We start from the raw sequence: 16,708 nt of genomic DNA, 5'->3' as shown, positions 1-16,708 counted from the left end.
AATTTTAGAGAAAATGGTGGATGAATTTATGTAGAACTGAGATTAAAAAATATTTTCTTATGTGCATTAATAGCACAATGATGTGTGCTTCGACTTGTTTTTAAATGATTGCATCCCTTCAAACTATTTGAGTATTTTCTGCTTATGGTGAAACGATTAGCAAAATCGTTTTTTTTTCTTGTTCATTTCATGTTTGATTGATGAATCTTTTGAATGAGTAACTTCTTTTGTATAGAAATAGGCACTCCCCATTAATGCACTGTGCCATATTTGGGTAGGTAGGTGAAGTTTAAAGGACAGGAAAGGTAGGTTTATTTACTCGTTGGAAAAAAATACACATTTCAAATAAAACCTGAATATTCGAGACAAAAGCATATGAAGTATAAATTTATCAGATTCTATTGAAATTCATATTGTTCAATTCCATATATCATTCATCCAGCTCGGTTGACATTAATCTAATGAAAGTACTGCCGCAGGTTTTTATTGATTCTTTGGTTATTTACATCTTCTTGAATTTTTATACTATTTACATCTGGCAGTGCGACCAGGGGTCTAAAGCTTGCATAGTCTTTTTACTCTCTGTGTAGGCCAGTAGAATGTAGATTTTGATAAGAGGAGAGCTCACGGACCTGACAAGCGAGGGCTCTCTCATATCGCCATTGTAGCCTGTGTTAACGGCCTCTTGCCCACTGGAGCAGGGCATCAGCCAGTACATCGAGGTGCGCTTTAGTCTGCAAGAAAGAAAATTTCAGTTATCATTCTTTAAATGGCAGCAACTTTTTTTTGTCGATCTTGACGTCAATATATCTCACTCACCGTTTTATAAAACATACAGTCCTGTCTGTCTTCGTCTTCACCTGCAGGACAGTCAATAAAACCGTCACATAGGACGTGATCATCAATGCAGTGGTATCGACCTTGTCGATCCGGGGAGGGACAGGCAAACCTGTCCATACCGTCCACCGCTGGTGGACATTCTGGAAGAAAAATCGAGTTTTGTACCTTTCATTTGATAATTTTTTACTTCTGAAACAATAAGACTGATTTTGCCGTTTATCGGACCTCAAACATATCCCAATTTCAACTGAGAATTCTTCATTTCACAGCAATAGACGTTAGGAACTCAACGAGTTTTAGTTGCAAGTTGCCGCAAGTTCTTAGCAGTCAGGAATAATTTCGGGGCATCAAATTAAAGCTTATTTTGCTCTCTATACTTTGGCATAGGGTTGCCTAGGTCAAAGTTGTCGAGAAAAAATGTTGCCACCTCTTAAATGAATAGGAGCGAAAGACACCAATTTTTCGAGGGTCAACTTTCGACACGCGTATCTCTCAGAAAAATCATCGTAGGTACAAATGTGATACATTTTCTAAAAGAGCCACTCTTCTAGTAATGATAAATGAATTAAATTTCATCGACCTCGATGCCAATCATTCGGTCTTGACGAATTTTCCACTGATCCCATATTTTTGGGAATTTTTCGAGAGTCAACTTTTGACACGAGGATCTCCCAAAAAAATCATCGTAAAACTAATTGTGATATATATTCTGAAAGAACAACTCTTCTAGTAATAAACTTTAATTTGATGTATCACCGAAGTGTACGCCTGGTAAAATCTGGCTGGTTGAAAGTTGTGGCAGGATGAGCAGTGGCAACCAAAACTTTTCCTGAAGTGCTATGAATTAGATGAGGATTTTTGTGAAAAAAACGGTTATATATTGGCTGATTCTGAATGAGAATCACTTGGTTCACCCTATATACGGATAGGTACTGAAATAAAACCAAGTTGAGGGATTCCCGAAGAACAGGAACAAGTGAAATGTGGATCAGAAGAGAAAGGTAATCCTGGCAATCAGTATAGACGTGCGTCACTGTTACAGAAATAGCAGACTCTAATAAATATTCTACAGCCCCCGATTTCTTTCCGGTTTGGAACCAATCGATCCTCGTCAAATTCATAGATTATTAAAGTCGGTTCAGGGCTTCATCCCTCTGGCGAGAATCATTTCGTTGGATTTCACGTCTCTCGTGGTGCACTGATTCCAGAATCTAGCAGATAAACTTGTGGGAACACGTAATATAAGGAATGATGCATTGATCTTGTTAGTGCTGATGTTGAGACGTGATGGAAATCGACAGAAGATACATTCGTAATCCTTCTTCAACAGCATGAGATGTTGAACATTCTAGATTGATCAGGAAATGTTTTTTTCTTGGTAATGGTGCCACGAGAAAAATCGAGAATTGTATCTCGTTGCAGTTTCCTTAATTCTTATGAAATTATTTTTATTTATAATTGGTACTCACCTATTTGTGGAATATCATACTGTCTCGCTCCTCTTGTCGATCGAAGCATTATTTGCGAGCTACTTGCTAAATTGTTGAATATTTCCTTCTCCGAGGATAAGTCACTCGGCCTCCTAAAGAAGGTTTCTCTTGTTTCTGCGAAAACACAGACCCATAAGACTGCTAATACAGTCCTCATATCCCATGCAACTATCCTATCAAATCACCATGGCTAAGAGGCCCATTTCCTGTAAAGAGGTTAGGGATGATTATGTTTTTGCCGTTTTGATTCACTCGATCTATCAAGAATATGAGAAAGCCAGGATGAACTATAACAGCAATATCGTCTCTTTCGCTTTCCGAATGTTGCATTTTGCCAAGTTAATTCCATGAGAAATATACCGATAACTTAGCTATAAAAGCTAAATAATACACCTCCAGGTTTACTATCTCATTGACACTTCTTTGACAAGAAAGGGGTTTGAGGACACAACAACCTACCTATCTATTCTATATGTAAATATATATTTATAAAAATTTCCTTTCAGGTGTTTAATCTACTGGTTCTTGATTTGACACGTAGGAGTGAAACGATTTTTAGAGCTTTCCGTTTGTGGTACAACTTGGTGGACCAGTTGGTCTTCCTCTATTTGCTTCTTGTGTCCACCCACGAGGCACACACATTATTTTCATTGCAATATGGGACATACCAAAATCTGGATAAGCAACAATCCTAACCCTGACAAAATCTGAGCAACTAGATTGTCAGCTTTCGTAAACTTTTCAGGAAAATAAATCAGGTCATGTAAATGAGTCCCCTCGAAAGAAAAGTTCGTTTTTCGACTTTGTACAATGAAGTGTTCGTCGAAAGATTCATCCATAAGCAATTTTCAATCAAATATACAGCAAAGCGTTAAAAAGCTGCTTCAGGTGGTTAATCAGTTGTGCTTGGGAGGGACTAGCCCTCTTCAAAACTCCAGTTTTGAATCATTTCCTCGTTAATGGAAATTCACGCCAATTTTATTGCCAAAAAATAGGGTTGAAGGAGGTATTCCTTGTGGGTACGAAAGACCCTAAGTACGCCTCTGTGGCTTTTGGCAATATTCAGACAGTAACTGGAATGGGAGTGAAGAAACAGTTAGCGATACAGAGGCGGTTTTAAGAGTGCGACAAGTGTAGATGTAGATTTAGTGTAGATAAATCACGGTATATGCAAATAGAGCTAAATAAATCAGAGTATTCAATTGAATGATTCAATACGTAACATTATAATAAAACGGACATAATGCCACATAAAACAGGAGAGATTTCCGTTCCCAGTGTTCCCACTATTCCTTCCTATTTCTGCCGACACAGGTAAAAATCGATCGGGAAGAATGTTTATGTTGTTCCCCATTGGTCAGGATCGTTGTTCAGTAAACTCATAAATTTTTTCGTCCGTGCTTATTGAGCCGTCCAGCGCTGGCGTCTAAAAATAATTCGGAAATCCTCATGAATGAAAGGGAGACAAAGAAGGATCAGACCGCGCATGTATACGCCGCAGAAATTCGTCAGATTGATCCTCCGAAGTCTTCGGTCCTCCTTCGCAGGACCAAATCCCGCGTTTCTTGCAGCCTGGCCCTGTCATGGTGTCAAAAGCAGCCTGCATTCCGAATGATGAGAAGTGCCAAAACTGGCTCTTCGCTGAAATATCTCTGACAAAGTTACACGGGAAGAATCGATTTTTCTTAATGTTCATTGCCCCCTGTTCATTGAGCTTTCTTTCGTGGCCCATGGGCTCGGTATGCGCCAACCGGTGGGCGTTTACGTCAGAGATGCCCTTGGGTTACGTAGCGTCTTTGCTCTGGCGTAGATGTATTGACCATGTCGAAATTAAGCGTTCATTTTCGAAATTCACGGAAACCTATGAGTTTTTTTGGCTATTTCTCCCAATAAACGCCGAACGTCACATTTTTGGGCTGTCAAAAAAGTGCTGTCAATATTTGACAGATGACAAGTGGACAAAGTCATTTTTGATTAATTCCCCATGTAACATGACGATTTCCACTAATCTAAATCACAAGGATTTGAGGTTGTATGTGCGAAGGGCTCAGATGCAACGTTGATGGCTTTCATCACACTAAATTCTACTCCCAGAACAAAATCGAGCATTCCTAGTTCATTTATATTTATCAGAGACAACTGTTGCTCCTTCCAAATATGATGACTGTATACAAGAATATCTCTGAGTACAGTTTTGAGAAGTGCGAATAAATCTCAATCATATATTTTTTAGAGTAACTTTTTTCCAGAAATCTGATAATTAGGAACCATCTTCCTTTCATTGGCCCAAATCAGCTGAGCGTAACTTATTGATCTCTTTCCCGTGTACTATCTCCTCGAGAAAGAACGAAAACTTCATCACCGATAATTGAAAAAAGTATTTTTGGAATCGAGTTGCTTTCATTATGGTGAATTATAAATTTGGGGAAAACATTAAAACAAACATTAAACGAATTAAAACAGGAGAAGTTGGGTTAAAACACGTCTCTACCTCGAAAATACCTACCCAAAAATTTCTACCTACTGTTTTGAATATATCTACCACAATAACACCTGGTGTCCCTAAATTGATGCAACAAAATTTGTCCACTATGGATTCTCGAGATAAAATCAGGAGATCACTATTTTTTCCGGGAATCTGTGGTCAAATTTTGTTGTATTAATTTCTGGGCAGCCCTGTATATAAAAATACGAAACTGGGTTTTGGAAAATTTCGAAATATGGTGATGAGATAAAAAAATCGATTTGGGGATAGGGATTTACTGACAGGGACAAACGCCTAAGGACAGAACAGAATCTACAGTGAGTTCTACAGGGTGAAGAACTCAAAAACAAAAGTCTGGTTAACCTGAATCGAAATATGATCTGGAATATATCAGAATCGTGATGATTAATTCATAATGAATTAGATAAAAAATTTCTGATTTAGAAGACTGGGAATTCAAGATATATAATTCATTTGGCAATACTCTTTGAAAAAATTCATATGTTAGATGTTGACAGAAAAAAACCATAAAAATTTTCAGGAAAAATTTAAGTACTAAAATTTTTAAATCAATTTCTAGGCGTTGAAATGAAAATTTCACAAGATCTTTAGTTTTGAGGGGTGTAAGTAGTGAAGTAAGGAGGGTTCTGGACCAGTATTTCAGTCAAGCTATTTTTTTGTGATATTGTCAGCTGTCAGAGACTTTCATAAGATATCATCACGATTCCAATTCTCGTGCAGTCATATAAGAATCCACATTAAAACGCTCTTTGAAGTTTTCGAGTTCCCAACCAGTCTAATACGAAATCATCTACTGATTTCCTACGAATCTAAATACGGAATTTTCAAATTCTACTCTTTCTCTACCGGTCGCGTCCAACAACAAAAAAAATCCTTCGCTAATCTTCTCTAAGAGAATACTCACGCTTTTTCAAATAATGTAGTGTCCTATTAAATCCAGGTATTGAACACAAGTAATTTTCTGTTGGTATTTCAGGTTCGTTCGGAAAAAATAGGGATTGGATGGGCATCCTTTTGCGGTTAAGTTTCTCGGTTGTGAAGAGTTTGTAAAAAACTGAAAAAAATGAGTAAGCTGTAGAAAGTTGGCACTGTGATCCTTGTCCGATGATTGTCTCATTGAAGTTCGGAGGAATGCGAAAGGGAACTCAGAATTGCTAGATGGAATTTCCGTATTTCTAGGTTATTCGGGAAAACACGCCTAAGTTCATAGATTTTCTTCAAGAAAAAGAGCGCGTACTTCAAAGTTTTTTTCTGGTTAAAAATTCGTCGTCGAAAACATATATGTGGATAACAATCAAGCTGATCACATTAATATTATAAATTATATTCTGCGAAATGAATATTTGTTTTCTCTGAAAGCGCCCTAAAGAAATTTTTTTCTCACCTGTAAATTTTCCAGAAAGATCGGCACATTTTTTCTGAAAAAAATAGAAAATATTATAGAAATTACAAGAGATAAATGAATAAAATAAATAATAAGATTTACTGTGAATTCATTGTTGGCATAAGTCGGAAACTAAAATCTCTAACAAAGAATATTCTGTGGTCATAATTTGTAGGCAAACCATTCGCTTTATTAACTTTTCCTATACATTAACAAGAATGAAAAGGGTATTAGAAAGATTGGAGGTTGAAAGTGACAAGAAAATATTGATTTACTACCTAACAATAAAATTGACAAGTTGATCGTAACATTCATTTGACTGAGAATGGTATTGGCTGTAATATTACATAGGCATTCGAATCGAAGACATTTCGCCAAAAATAGTAAAACAAAAAAAAGTGTTTCTTTTGACCTCAAGAAACTGTTAAAATATTTGTACGACCCAAACTGTAGAATTGAGTTAAATACTCACTGATATTACCTATACTGAATTTTTTATAGCAAGAAGAAGTCGGTAACTCATCGAGTAGTTATTGAATATCTTTGAATATTCAATCAATTTCGAACACATTACATATGTATTGGAAAATTGCAGTCATTTTATACCGAATATCCAATTTTCTCTTTGTGGCATTCGATATACCATTCAAAAGCTTACAATATTGAATATTCCAACGGTTTGAAATATAAATGAGGACGGGAAGAATCGATTCTTGAGTATAGAGTTGCTATTTTTGAAGTACCTACGCATTTAAAAAAATTTCCTCCTATTTCATGCCGATATAACGAGAAAAATAGTTTATAAATTCAAATGGCTCAACAACTTTTGAATTAAGTATTCATAGAAATAGAAATAGATAGTTTTTTTTATCTCTATGAATCTCATTAAGTGTTCCTGGATATATTTCATCGAGTCACCGTCAGTATTTTTCTAGAACCATCAAACTAAACAGTGAGTTGATGTTTTTTCAACAGTTTCTTGGATTTTTTTGTCTTAAAACACAAACAGTGAAAATTTGTCAAGTGGTGTATTCCAGAATGTTCATGATTAAACTTCTTATCGAAAGCAACTGAAGGAAACTCGATGTTCTGTATTAAAAATGTCATCCTATAATCAAAGATTATAGAGTAGAAAGATAGGAAACGAAGCGACTAGAGTGATGTGAGCGCCATCTGTGTTTCAAATGTGTTTTTAAGGCCCTAAGACTGGTTAAAATTTTAATTCGAGGGACATATGAAATTTTGCGAGATGTCAGAGTCAACTGGCCATTTTGATCAAACCGGTTTTGAATGTTTTGATTCTCGTATCCATAGACAACCTCGTATCGCCTTTTGTTTTCCGAGCCCGTTCTAGTTGCTGATTATTGAAATTTTTGTCTAATTTCTTGGCGAAAACCTCAGAATATCGTTCGAAAATTATTGTATGGTGAAGAACTGTGGATCAAATAAAACGAATTTTACTAAGGAAAATGGGAATGTAAGTATTAACTGGTAACATGTGACTCGGTCATTCATTGATTTTTGTTTTCAGTGCTACGAAGTGGATAAAATTTTCAGGGCGTAAAGGCCTGCAAACACTACTGACTATACCATGTGCAATGAACATTTTACTGCAAGTCGATTGAGAACTGTTTATCCACGTGAATTGTTGTATGCAGGAAGCATCCCTTACATGAAGGGCTCATTTAGGGGAAATTATGACTTTTACACCAATTAACCTTACCTTCCATTCAAAGATTCTCAATATTGCCTTCAATATATTCAGAAATGCAAAATTTTATGGATTTCGATTTGGGAATCGGGTGACTGTCAAATTGTTGTTTGGAAAGTCAAAGTTTTATGAAACTTTCTGTGAGTGTTCATTCGTCAATCAATTTGTATATTGTGTCGTGACCATACTATGAAGAAATCATGAAAAAGCGTGAAGAAATTATACTGACGGACTTGAATACAAGGCTTGTATACCTCTGTAAGGTTTTTTTCAATTGTGGTTCTGAAAATTTTGTAAATAATATGTAAGTAACGGAAATATGTATCCTCTGACGGTAAATTGAATATTGGTTCATATCAATTTCTGATATAAATTGTAAAAATTCAACTCAGTTTATTAATTCGAAACTTTTTCACAGAAAAACACCTTTCACGTAACTATAGCAGATAACCATGTACTCTTGTCTCCTAGTCAAAGCTCTATTCGTTGTCCATAATTTCAAATTTTTGTAAATTTTTTATAGATTGCAAATAAAAATTTATCACATCCAACAGCGTATTTCATTGATACCAATCGATTCCAAACAATGTTCAGATGAAAACTAACATCCTGGTCACAAAACAAAACCATCCTTTTGTTTTGTCGCTCAGGATGTTTGTTTTCTGGTCTCAACAACGTCAATATTGAAATTGAATACAAGGAATAGAATTCGAATTTCGCGCCCCTCAATTATAAAAGAGAAAACTGTTATTAAACAGTTTTTCTGTATTGATAATACGTTTTCAGCGCCATCTCATTGTCAAATGTGTTTTCACTGGCCAAAATATAGTCGGTTTTTAGTACTAGCGATATGAGGGCGTTTCCTATCTTTCTACTCTATAATCTTTGCCTATAATAATCCTTCATACATTCCCAGATCGACCCATTTTGAGGCTAAGTAATTCATGGAGATATCATAATTTTATGGATACTTAAAAGCGTTAGAGTCATTTAATGAAATAATAACGTAATAGTTTATTCGAATGTAGGATGTTGGAGCTAGTATCTTCCGAACCACTAATTTTCGTCAGACGCGAATGCAATAAAACTTTGATTGTTCACGATGCGCCCATCTCTTCAGAATGAGCTTTACAACATTTGAACTTTATCACCAGCCATTCCTCCTACTCCCAAAGTTATCCCACGCAAGAATAGAAAGGTTAAACAAGCAGCCAGGCCAATTAATGCCGCTTTTTGCAGTCGCGCTAAGCATCTCCTACACATTCTTCTGCTGATAATGAAATTTCAGATTGCGCCCGAATGGATTTCGTTGCCACTTTTGGGTTTCTTCCAATCCCTTTGTATCGTATTTCTTCATTTAACTCCCGTTAGTGCCAGTTCTCTGCCGATAACGTGAGATGGAAAGGAAATCGACCCTTTGTGAGAATTAGCAAGTGAAACCACCTTTGTAGGGATTTTCCAGTTTCTATTATATTGATTGCACCAGGTTCAGCAATCCTTTCAGTAATTCCAAGCACTTGGTGATTTTGTCAAGGTTTTCTTTCGCAAAAGGAGAAACCGCCAAGCGTACATCCTTGTCTATCTGTCAGGGTACCTACGAACGGTGTAAGCAAAAAATGTCGAATGAAATTGAATATTTTATGACGCTTCGAAAGAGGATAGTGAGAAACACTGCTTCTATTCAATTTTCTTCACTGTACATAGTAATTGGGTGAGTTTTCTGTAGTGAAACTCTTCTAAAATGGATTTTTACGATATTCCCAACATATATGTCATAGATTAATTTCATTTAATCTGTGATATACGTATAGCACAAGTTTTGATGGTCTGCTGTCACATGAAGAAGGAAGGAGAACCTAATATTTCATCTGTGGTTTCAGCAAAGCCTTTGATCACAAAATATCGAGCAAAAATTTCTCAAATAGTTCCTGGATTGCAAGTTTCTCGAGGGATGAAATTTGAGGACTGTGTTTCGAAAAAAATCGACATGTCTGATAAGTTTTTTCTCATCATCACTACAAATACTGTCATGTTTTGAATTTCATTAAAAAGTCGATCATTGTTCAAATTGAACATAAAGTTGTCATCAACAATTATCATGTTATTGTCTCTCTTTCATGGTAATTCTTCACCAACGACCATTTCTTAATCGAGTTGTAAAGATAACATTCCAACCCACTGTCCTACATAACATTTCACAACACGAGAAGCAGACAACTGTTTACATTGTTACACATAATAACTTTCCGGGAAATGACAGAGCTGAGTGAGACGTAAATTGAATATTACGAGGCAAAATTCAATAAACCACATAATACTTTTGGGTGAACAGGGGATGGGGAAGATTAAAAGAGGATGGGGTGAGAATTTCTGGTTATAATTTGAACTCAACCCAAATAACTTTCATTACTCAATGTCTCCAGTGTTTGAGCAATAATTTAAATTGAATATCTTTCCAGTTCCTCCAAGATGTACTCCTACAAGGCATAACCTTGTTGCACGGTTTGATTGTCAAACTTTGGATATTACTTCTGAATATAGCCTGGAATTATTGATCAAAACTTTTCATATGAAAATGATTTTTACAACATTACTTTACAAAAATGGCATATCACTTTTCTCACTTATATTTTATATATATTGATAAAAATCGAATTGGAAACCATTATCGAATTCAGAATTGAAAGCGAATTGTGATATCTACAAATTCATCCATCAGCCAGTAATTTGGAAAATTGAAACTTCCAGCTCATCCGTATCGACGTCAACATTATTCATTGAATCGAATATAGGAATGTATTCCCACCATTCTATTATGAGTGGCATAAATATAAAATTCCAGTTATCTGATGAGTTATTTCTTATTTGCTGGACGAAAAGTGTCATGTTCTGTATATAATTTTTTTCATTTCATAGAAATATATTATGTGATGTCATTCAATTACTTTCAGGAAGATCGAAATATCTGTGAAATTTATTTTACGTTACAAAATGGCGAATGAGCTAGTAGCATGGATATATTTCAGTAACAGAGTAATTCTTCTGGATTATGTATGAATCTATATCAGTAAAAGTTTTTTCTATCTTAAAAAATTGTTGTTTTATATTTTTGAATTGATTTAAAGATGAATTTCAACGAAGTTTGCTCATAAATTGTAGGATTTTAGTTTTTCGAAGGTGAATTTTATAAGACGAGATAACTAACTATTTTTCTTCATCTCTCCGATATTTCCATATAATGTTCGTCATATAAATCTCAAGAAAGATTTTTTCCGGAGATGCAAAAAAATAATCCCTGTGTGTTACAAAATGGCGAAGGAACCACTGGTGTCGATATATTTCTGCCTTTTTTTTATTATGTAGAGATGGAAATAAATCGGTGAATGTTTTATGATTTCTTTTTGTATATTTTTCAAATGGGTAGATTCTTGAAGAAATATATATCATTTTGCTGGTGAAGTATGGAAAACTAATATTAATTTCTACTCATTCAGAAAAGTACTAGAAAAAATTCGACTATATTCTAATAATTTTTGGTAGAATCTTTTCGTTGTTCATTCTCTGCTCATTATTTTCGATTTATGATGTGAAATATTTACTTATTGTTTTGTTACGTCAAGAAATGACGTTTTTTTGTAAATTCTTGCAACCATTTCTTCAATTTGAACTTACTTTTGTCCGTAGACAGTCATCAGGGCTTCATTAATGGAATAATATTATAATTTTTGCATTATTTATGGGAAATGAATTGCTATGGTTTTCCGATTCCTATCAAACTGAATGATAAAAAATGTATTTTTTCTGAGTTACGAATGATGGATGACTGTTGCAAATTCTTCTCTCGCTTCAGTTGAATTGCTCAGTTTATATGAAAAATATTTATATCGAATTTCCAATGCTTCAGACTGTTTTCAAATTATTTTATATAGCTCCTTTTTTTAGACTTGAAAAATGTAATCATACTCGTATAGTGGTTGTATGCGATGAAACTACTTCAGAATTCAGAGTTTTTTAACAAAACAATGATGAATATTGCAATCCAACACGCAAAAAATTGATTCAATTTGAAAAAATCTGTCAGCTTTTTTTTCTATGAACTTCTGAACATAAATTCATGAAATATTGCGAAATAATTCGTTTATACTAAACCATTGCAGCTTAAAGGAGTTTCAGGTTATATTGGTATTTCCACTACATAATACAATAAAAAACTTTTTAATGATCATCTTCAACGGCATTAATTGTTTAGTAATGAAGTTCTGAAAATCTTATTACGAATGCAGTTTCAGTGCTAGCTCTCGTTATAGATTTTCGTAAAATCTGAGTGACAATACAGAAAAGGTTGCAAAAAAATCAGGAAAGCATATCGAAATATAAATCTAAAAGAAATTTAATGAAGGGTCGACATACCAAAAGATGCAAGACGAATAAAAAAGAACGACACCGTCCGCTTTATCGATTTCCCAAAGAAAATCGGAAAATTCCGACCCGATACATTCCCACATTAGACATTCAAGATGCACGATAAAAAAAGGACGCACTCCTCATTAATAATCCACCGTACAACAATAACCATTACCGCTGGTTTAGGTATATACACGTCACTCGAATACAACCTGTGGATATTACAATTCGGTCGAATCCAGGATGGCTGTAACTCCCGAACAAACCCAATTTCTGCACACATTCAGGCTTAGCCGAATCGCTGTTTGGTTTGGGGATTAGCGGATGTATATTACCTGCATCAGCCCTACGGCTGAAACTTCCGCCCACTTAGATACGATGCAGGTGCCGCCCTGTTTTTGAGGTAATAATATCGAACTACGTTTTTTTTTCCGATGAGACATGCATGGAGTTTGTGTATAATTGTGAGAAGACGAGGTATTTTGGATGAAGGATGAGGGTTTTAGAAACTGGGAGAGAAAAAATTGAAAATACGTCGAGGTGTGATTCAGTGGTAGCCAATGGAAAGGGTGTTATTTTTAGACATATATATTCAACAGCTTCTGTCTACCCACCTTGCTTTTCCACTTGTTGCGGTTCAGACGTTGAACATGGGTCGCTCGGCTGCTAACTACAAACTACATTGACAAAATCTTATTGATGTTTTACCGGCAGCCTGAACACCTTTACGCTTCACCCCCCTGTTCGTTTCTGATTTGGGGAATGCCCGCGACCGCCGACGTAAGCCGCCACCAACGTTACGACCGTCGTCGCAATCCACCCACACACCCAGTTTCCCAGGACCGGCGCTTTTCCGGGCGTTCCGCCACCGTGCGGGAAATATGGATGTTCGCTGCCGCCGCCGCCGCCGATACAAACAACTCTATGGACCCCTCTTTGACCTTTCACATTAACGCGATCGCCGTTTCCTGCGAGCCTGGATTTTCACGCCGGTCAGAGAGGGTGGAGACCCTTTTTCTATGGTCTCAACGTGGATGAGGATGCGGAGGAGGAGCTGGGACCAACTGTCAGGAAAAACCGCTGGCTAACTACGTGGATTTTCCAGAGGATTTGCAGATTTAGTAGCGATATTATAACGGTAGCCCTTCACCATCCAGCGGCCACTTTCAAACTCCCAAAATCCACCCTTCAGCGTCCACAACCTATTATCCATCCTCGAAGTCCACACAGCCTACACTGTCCACCCTCCACAGGCCAAACTCTACACCTTTTCCTCCACCAGTCACTCTTTGGCTATCCACCTTCCACTTTCTGCCCTCAAGTCTTTACCGTCCACCTTCCATCGTCCATTATCCACTGTCCACCATCTCGTCTCTACCGCCCATCGTCCACTCTACACCATCCACCATGACGACCTATCATCAAAATTCCAACCCCCGTTTCTCCACTGGCCAACCTCTACCCTTAACCATCCACCATTAACTACGCACCAATCACCATCTCTCCTTCAACATCCATGTTCCTAACTACGAGGATTTTCCAGAGGATTTGCAGATTTAGAAGCGATATTATAACTGCTCACTCTTCACCATCCAGCGGTCTCTTTCCAACAACCAAAATCCACATTTCACCGTCCACAGTCTATTATACATTCTCAAAGTCCACACTCCCAAGTCCAGCCTACACTGTCCACCCTCCACAGGCCAACCTCCACACCTTTTCCTCCACCATTCACTCTGCACCATCCACCATTACCCCATCACTGTTCACCGTCCACTACCACCTTTCATGAAAATTCCACGCCTTGCTTCTCCACTGGGCAACCTCTACCCTTAACCATCCACCATTAACTATGCACCAATCACCATCCCCCCTTCCCTATCCATTTTCTACTGTCCACCCTCCACCACCACTGTCTACCGCCCACCATTAAATCTCCTGAACCTTCCATTGGGAAAACATCAACTCATCACTGTCCATTTCCTCTCTTGTTTATCCACTATCATCCATTTTCCACTATCCATTCACCACTATGACTGATATAGGTACAATATTCATCATAAAAAGTCAAGAAATACAATATTAACACATTTGAAACTCAAGAAAAAGCAAATGCTCCATTATTCCCATTTGCATTCGTAGTTTTAATGTGGAAAACTCTTCTCTGGGAGGAGTAATTTTACCCCCGGTACCTGAGGATGCGCCCCTACCCCCATGCATGTTCCACAAGCCAACCTTTCACCATCCAGCGTCAACTCTGCACCATCCACCATCATCCCTTCACTGTCCACCCTCAACTACCACTTTCTACAGCCCACCATTTAAACTTCACCCCTTGCAGCCTTCACTGGCCATTATCAACTCTTAACTGTCCACTGTCCTCTCTGCAATATCCACCATCATCCATTTTCCACTGTCCATCCACCACTACCACTTTCCACCGCCCATCAGTTTCGGAGTGATAAGTTTTAGAGAGCTGACCTGAGCGTTATGATTGATCCTAGCTCATCTTTAGTCTGAAGAATTATTTTATCTTTCATGGCCTTCTGACGTTACACTACCTTCATCTGTTCAATCTGAAGTTTTTTATCCAAATTAAAACCATAAAACAATGGCGAGAGTATGTACGAGGATGTATTGATATCTAGTTAGCCTAGACCAGTTCCATGCTTAAAAAAATATTGCGTTACCATAGAAACGAACAATAACTCATTAGAAGTGTCAGTGTGAAGTTTGAGGTCAAAAAAGTAAACCAGAGAACATGAGAAAAGTTGCTGCAAAATGGATCCCCAAATGTTTGAATGTTGACCAACAGCGTGCAAGGGTAGAAGCATCGCGTTCGATCTGTGCTCGATTTGAAAACGATGTAGACTTCTTAAACCGAATTCCGAATTGTTACTATGGATGAGACTTCAGTACATTTCTACGATCCAGAAACAAAGCAACAATCGATGGAATGGAATCACTCTGGTTCCTCAAGACCTAAGAAACTTCGTGTCCAAAAATCTGCTGAAAAAGTTCTTGCTTCAGGTTTGTGGGATTGCTATGGATTAATCATGATTGATTTTTTGGATAAGGGTAGAACAATAACCGGAGATTACTATTCGACATTACTGACCAATCTATGGGAAAAAATTAAAAAGAAAACACGCGGAAAGCTATCCAAAGGTGTTTTGTTTTTGCAGGACAACGCCCCTGCACACAAATCTCATGTTGCCATGCAAATAATTCGAGATTTAGGGTTTGAATTACTAGAACACCCCCCGTATTCACAAGATTTGGCTCCATCCGACTATCATCCCTTTCTTCAACTGAAAAAAAGTCTTAAAAGGTCGTAAATTTTCTTCCATCGAGTAGTTAATAAGAGCTGTGAAGGTCTGGTTTGTAGAGCAAGAAGAAACATTTTTTTCAAAGTTCTAGAGACGTTGCAGGTTCGCTGTAATGAATGTATCCAATTAAGAGGAGAATATAGTGAGTAATAAAATATTTTGATAGCGAAATTTTGTTCGGTTCTATAGTAGGCTGAGAATTTTTCAATATATCCTCGTATATTATATAAAACAGTGTGTCGAAATAACTCATTCTGTGAAGCTATTCTTTTTCATTCAACGTTTTGTCCCCTTAAGTTCTGAGCCAAAATTACTGGATCTATATATAACACCCTCATAGTGGACATAGGAATTTTTTATGTGAATCGATATCAAGGTCGATTCTACAACCAGATGAGGTACCTACTCGTGTTTGAATGATCCAGGAAAAAGTAGATGATTATGATAAGCTCCCTCACAGATACAGGCTGGTTTTTACCGCAGGTTTAAAATTAAAATTAGACTGTGAAGTCATTTCCTCCAATAGCTTTTTGAAGGCATAGGGTGAGAAGAGGGTTTTCACATCTTGAAGGAAACGTTTTTGACCCCATGTTACTCCACAACCCAAAAAAATGCTTTTGTCCTCCACCATAAATAATCACTCTGTATACTGCCAACGATCTCCTTTTTATAGCAATCGTCGACGAAATGATAATTTTCATTATGAATATTATGGGTATTGCACCAAACAGGACCTCAGAAATGAATTAAGATTTGAATCTTCTAGAAGATTTGTTGAAGCAGTATATTTAGGTCTTGCCAACTGTGAGGTTTTCCTTAGGAAAATAAAATTTTCTTAAATGATCCATTGCGAAAGCTTTGGATCTTTGGAAATAGTTAATCAAAGCAAATGAAAGGAAATATAACAGTGAAATTTCTGAATTTTGTTGGTTTGGAAATTAAGATTGAAACACCTCTATTCATATTCTACATTATGAAAGCTTTCTGATGAAAATTACTCCCATAATATGAAACGTTCGCCAAAATTCAAAATGGTAAATAAAA

At 36.8% G+C, this 16,708-nt stretch overlaps 1 protein-coding gene across 3 annotated transcripts; it reads right to left on the bottom strand.

Moving 5' to 3' along the window:
- Positions 1-339: 339 nt before the first annotated feature.
- LOC123315710 lies at positions 340-13,243 on the bottom strand. Of its 3 annotated transcripts, XM_044901539.1 has the most exons (6): positions 12,950-13,242; positions 6,221-6,254; positions 5,741-5,890; positions 2,310-2,536; positions 820-980; positions 340-734 (listed from the first exon to the last, which is right to left on the bottom strand). In XM_044901539.1, exons 4-6 carry the CDS (start codon positions 2,485-2,487, stop codon positions 675-677), a joined length of 399 nt encoding a protein of 132 aa, XP_044757474.1. In that variant the 5' UTR covers positions 2,488-2,536; positions 5,741-5,890; positions 6,221-6,254; positions 12,950-13,242; the 3' UTR covers positions 340-674. The 3 variants fall into 3 exon arrangements, with proteins under 3 accessions (XP_044757474.1, XP_044757476.1, XP_044757475.1); XM_044901541.1 differs by lacking the exon at positions 5,741-5,890 and having other exon boundaries at positions 2,310-2,543; positions 6,228-6,254; positions 12,950-13,243; XM_044901540.1 differs by lacking the exon at positions 5,741-5,890.
- Between the last annotated feature and the right edge of the window lie 3,465 nt (positions 13,244-16,708).

This window comes from Coccinella septempunctata, chromosome 6 (genome assembly GCF_907165205.1).
Source record: "Coccinella septempunctata chromosome 6, icCocSept1.1, whole genome shotgun sequence".
NCBI classification, from domain to species: Eukaryota; Metazoa; Arthropoda; class Insecta; order Coleoptera; family Coccinellidae; genus Coccinella; species Coccinella septempunctata.
Note: the sequence above shows the minus strand (reverse complement) of the source record. Positions and strands in the feature narration are given on the sequence as shown.

Bases quoted from the DNA above. Each gene is read 5' to 3' on its own strand.
- LOC123315710 (XM_044901541.1), bottom strand. From the start codon at position 2,487: ATGAGGACTGTATTAGCAGTCTTATGGGTCTGTGTTTTCGCAGAAACA. The intron at 981-2,309 runs GTGAGTACCAAT...TTTTTCTTCCAG, and splicing joins GTATGATATTCCACAAATAG to AATGTCCACCAGCGGTGGAC. The intron at 735-819 runs GTGAGTGAGATA...TCTTTCTTGCAG, and splicing joins ACTGTATGTTTTATAAAACG to ACTAAAGCGCACCTCGATGT.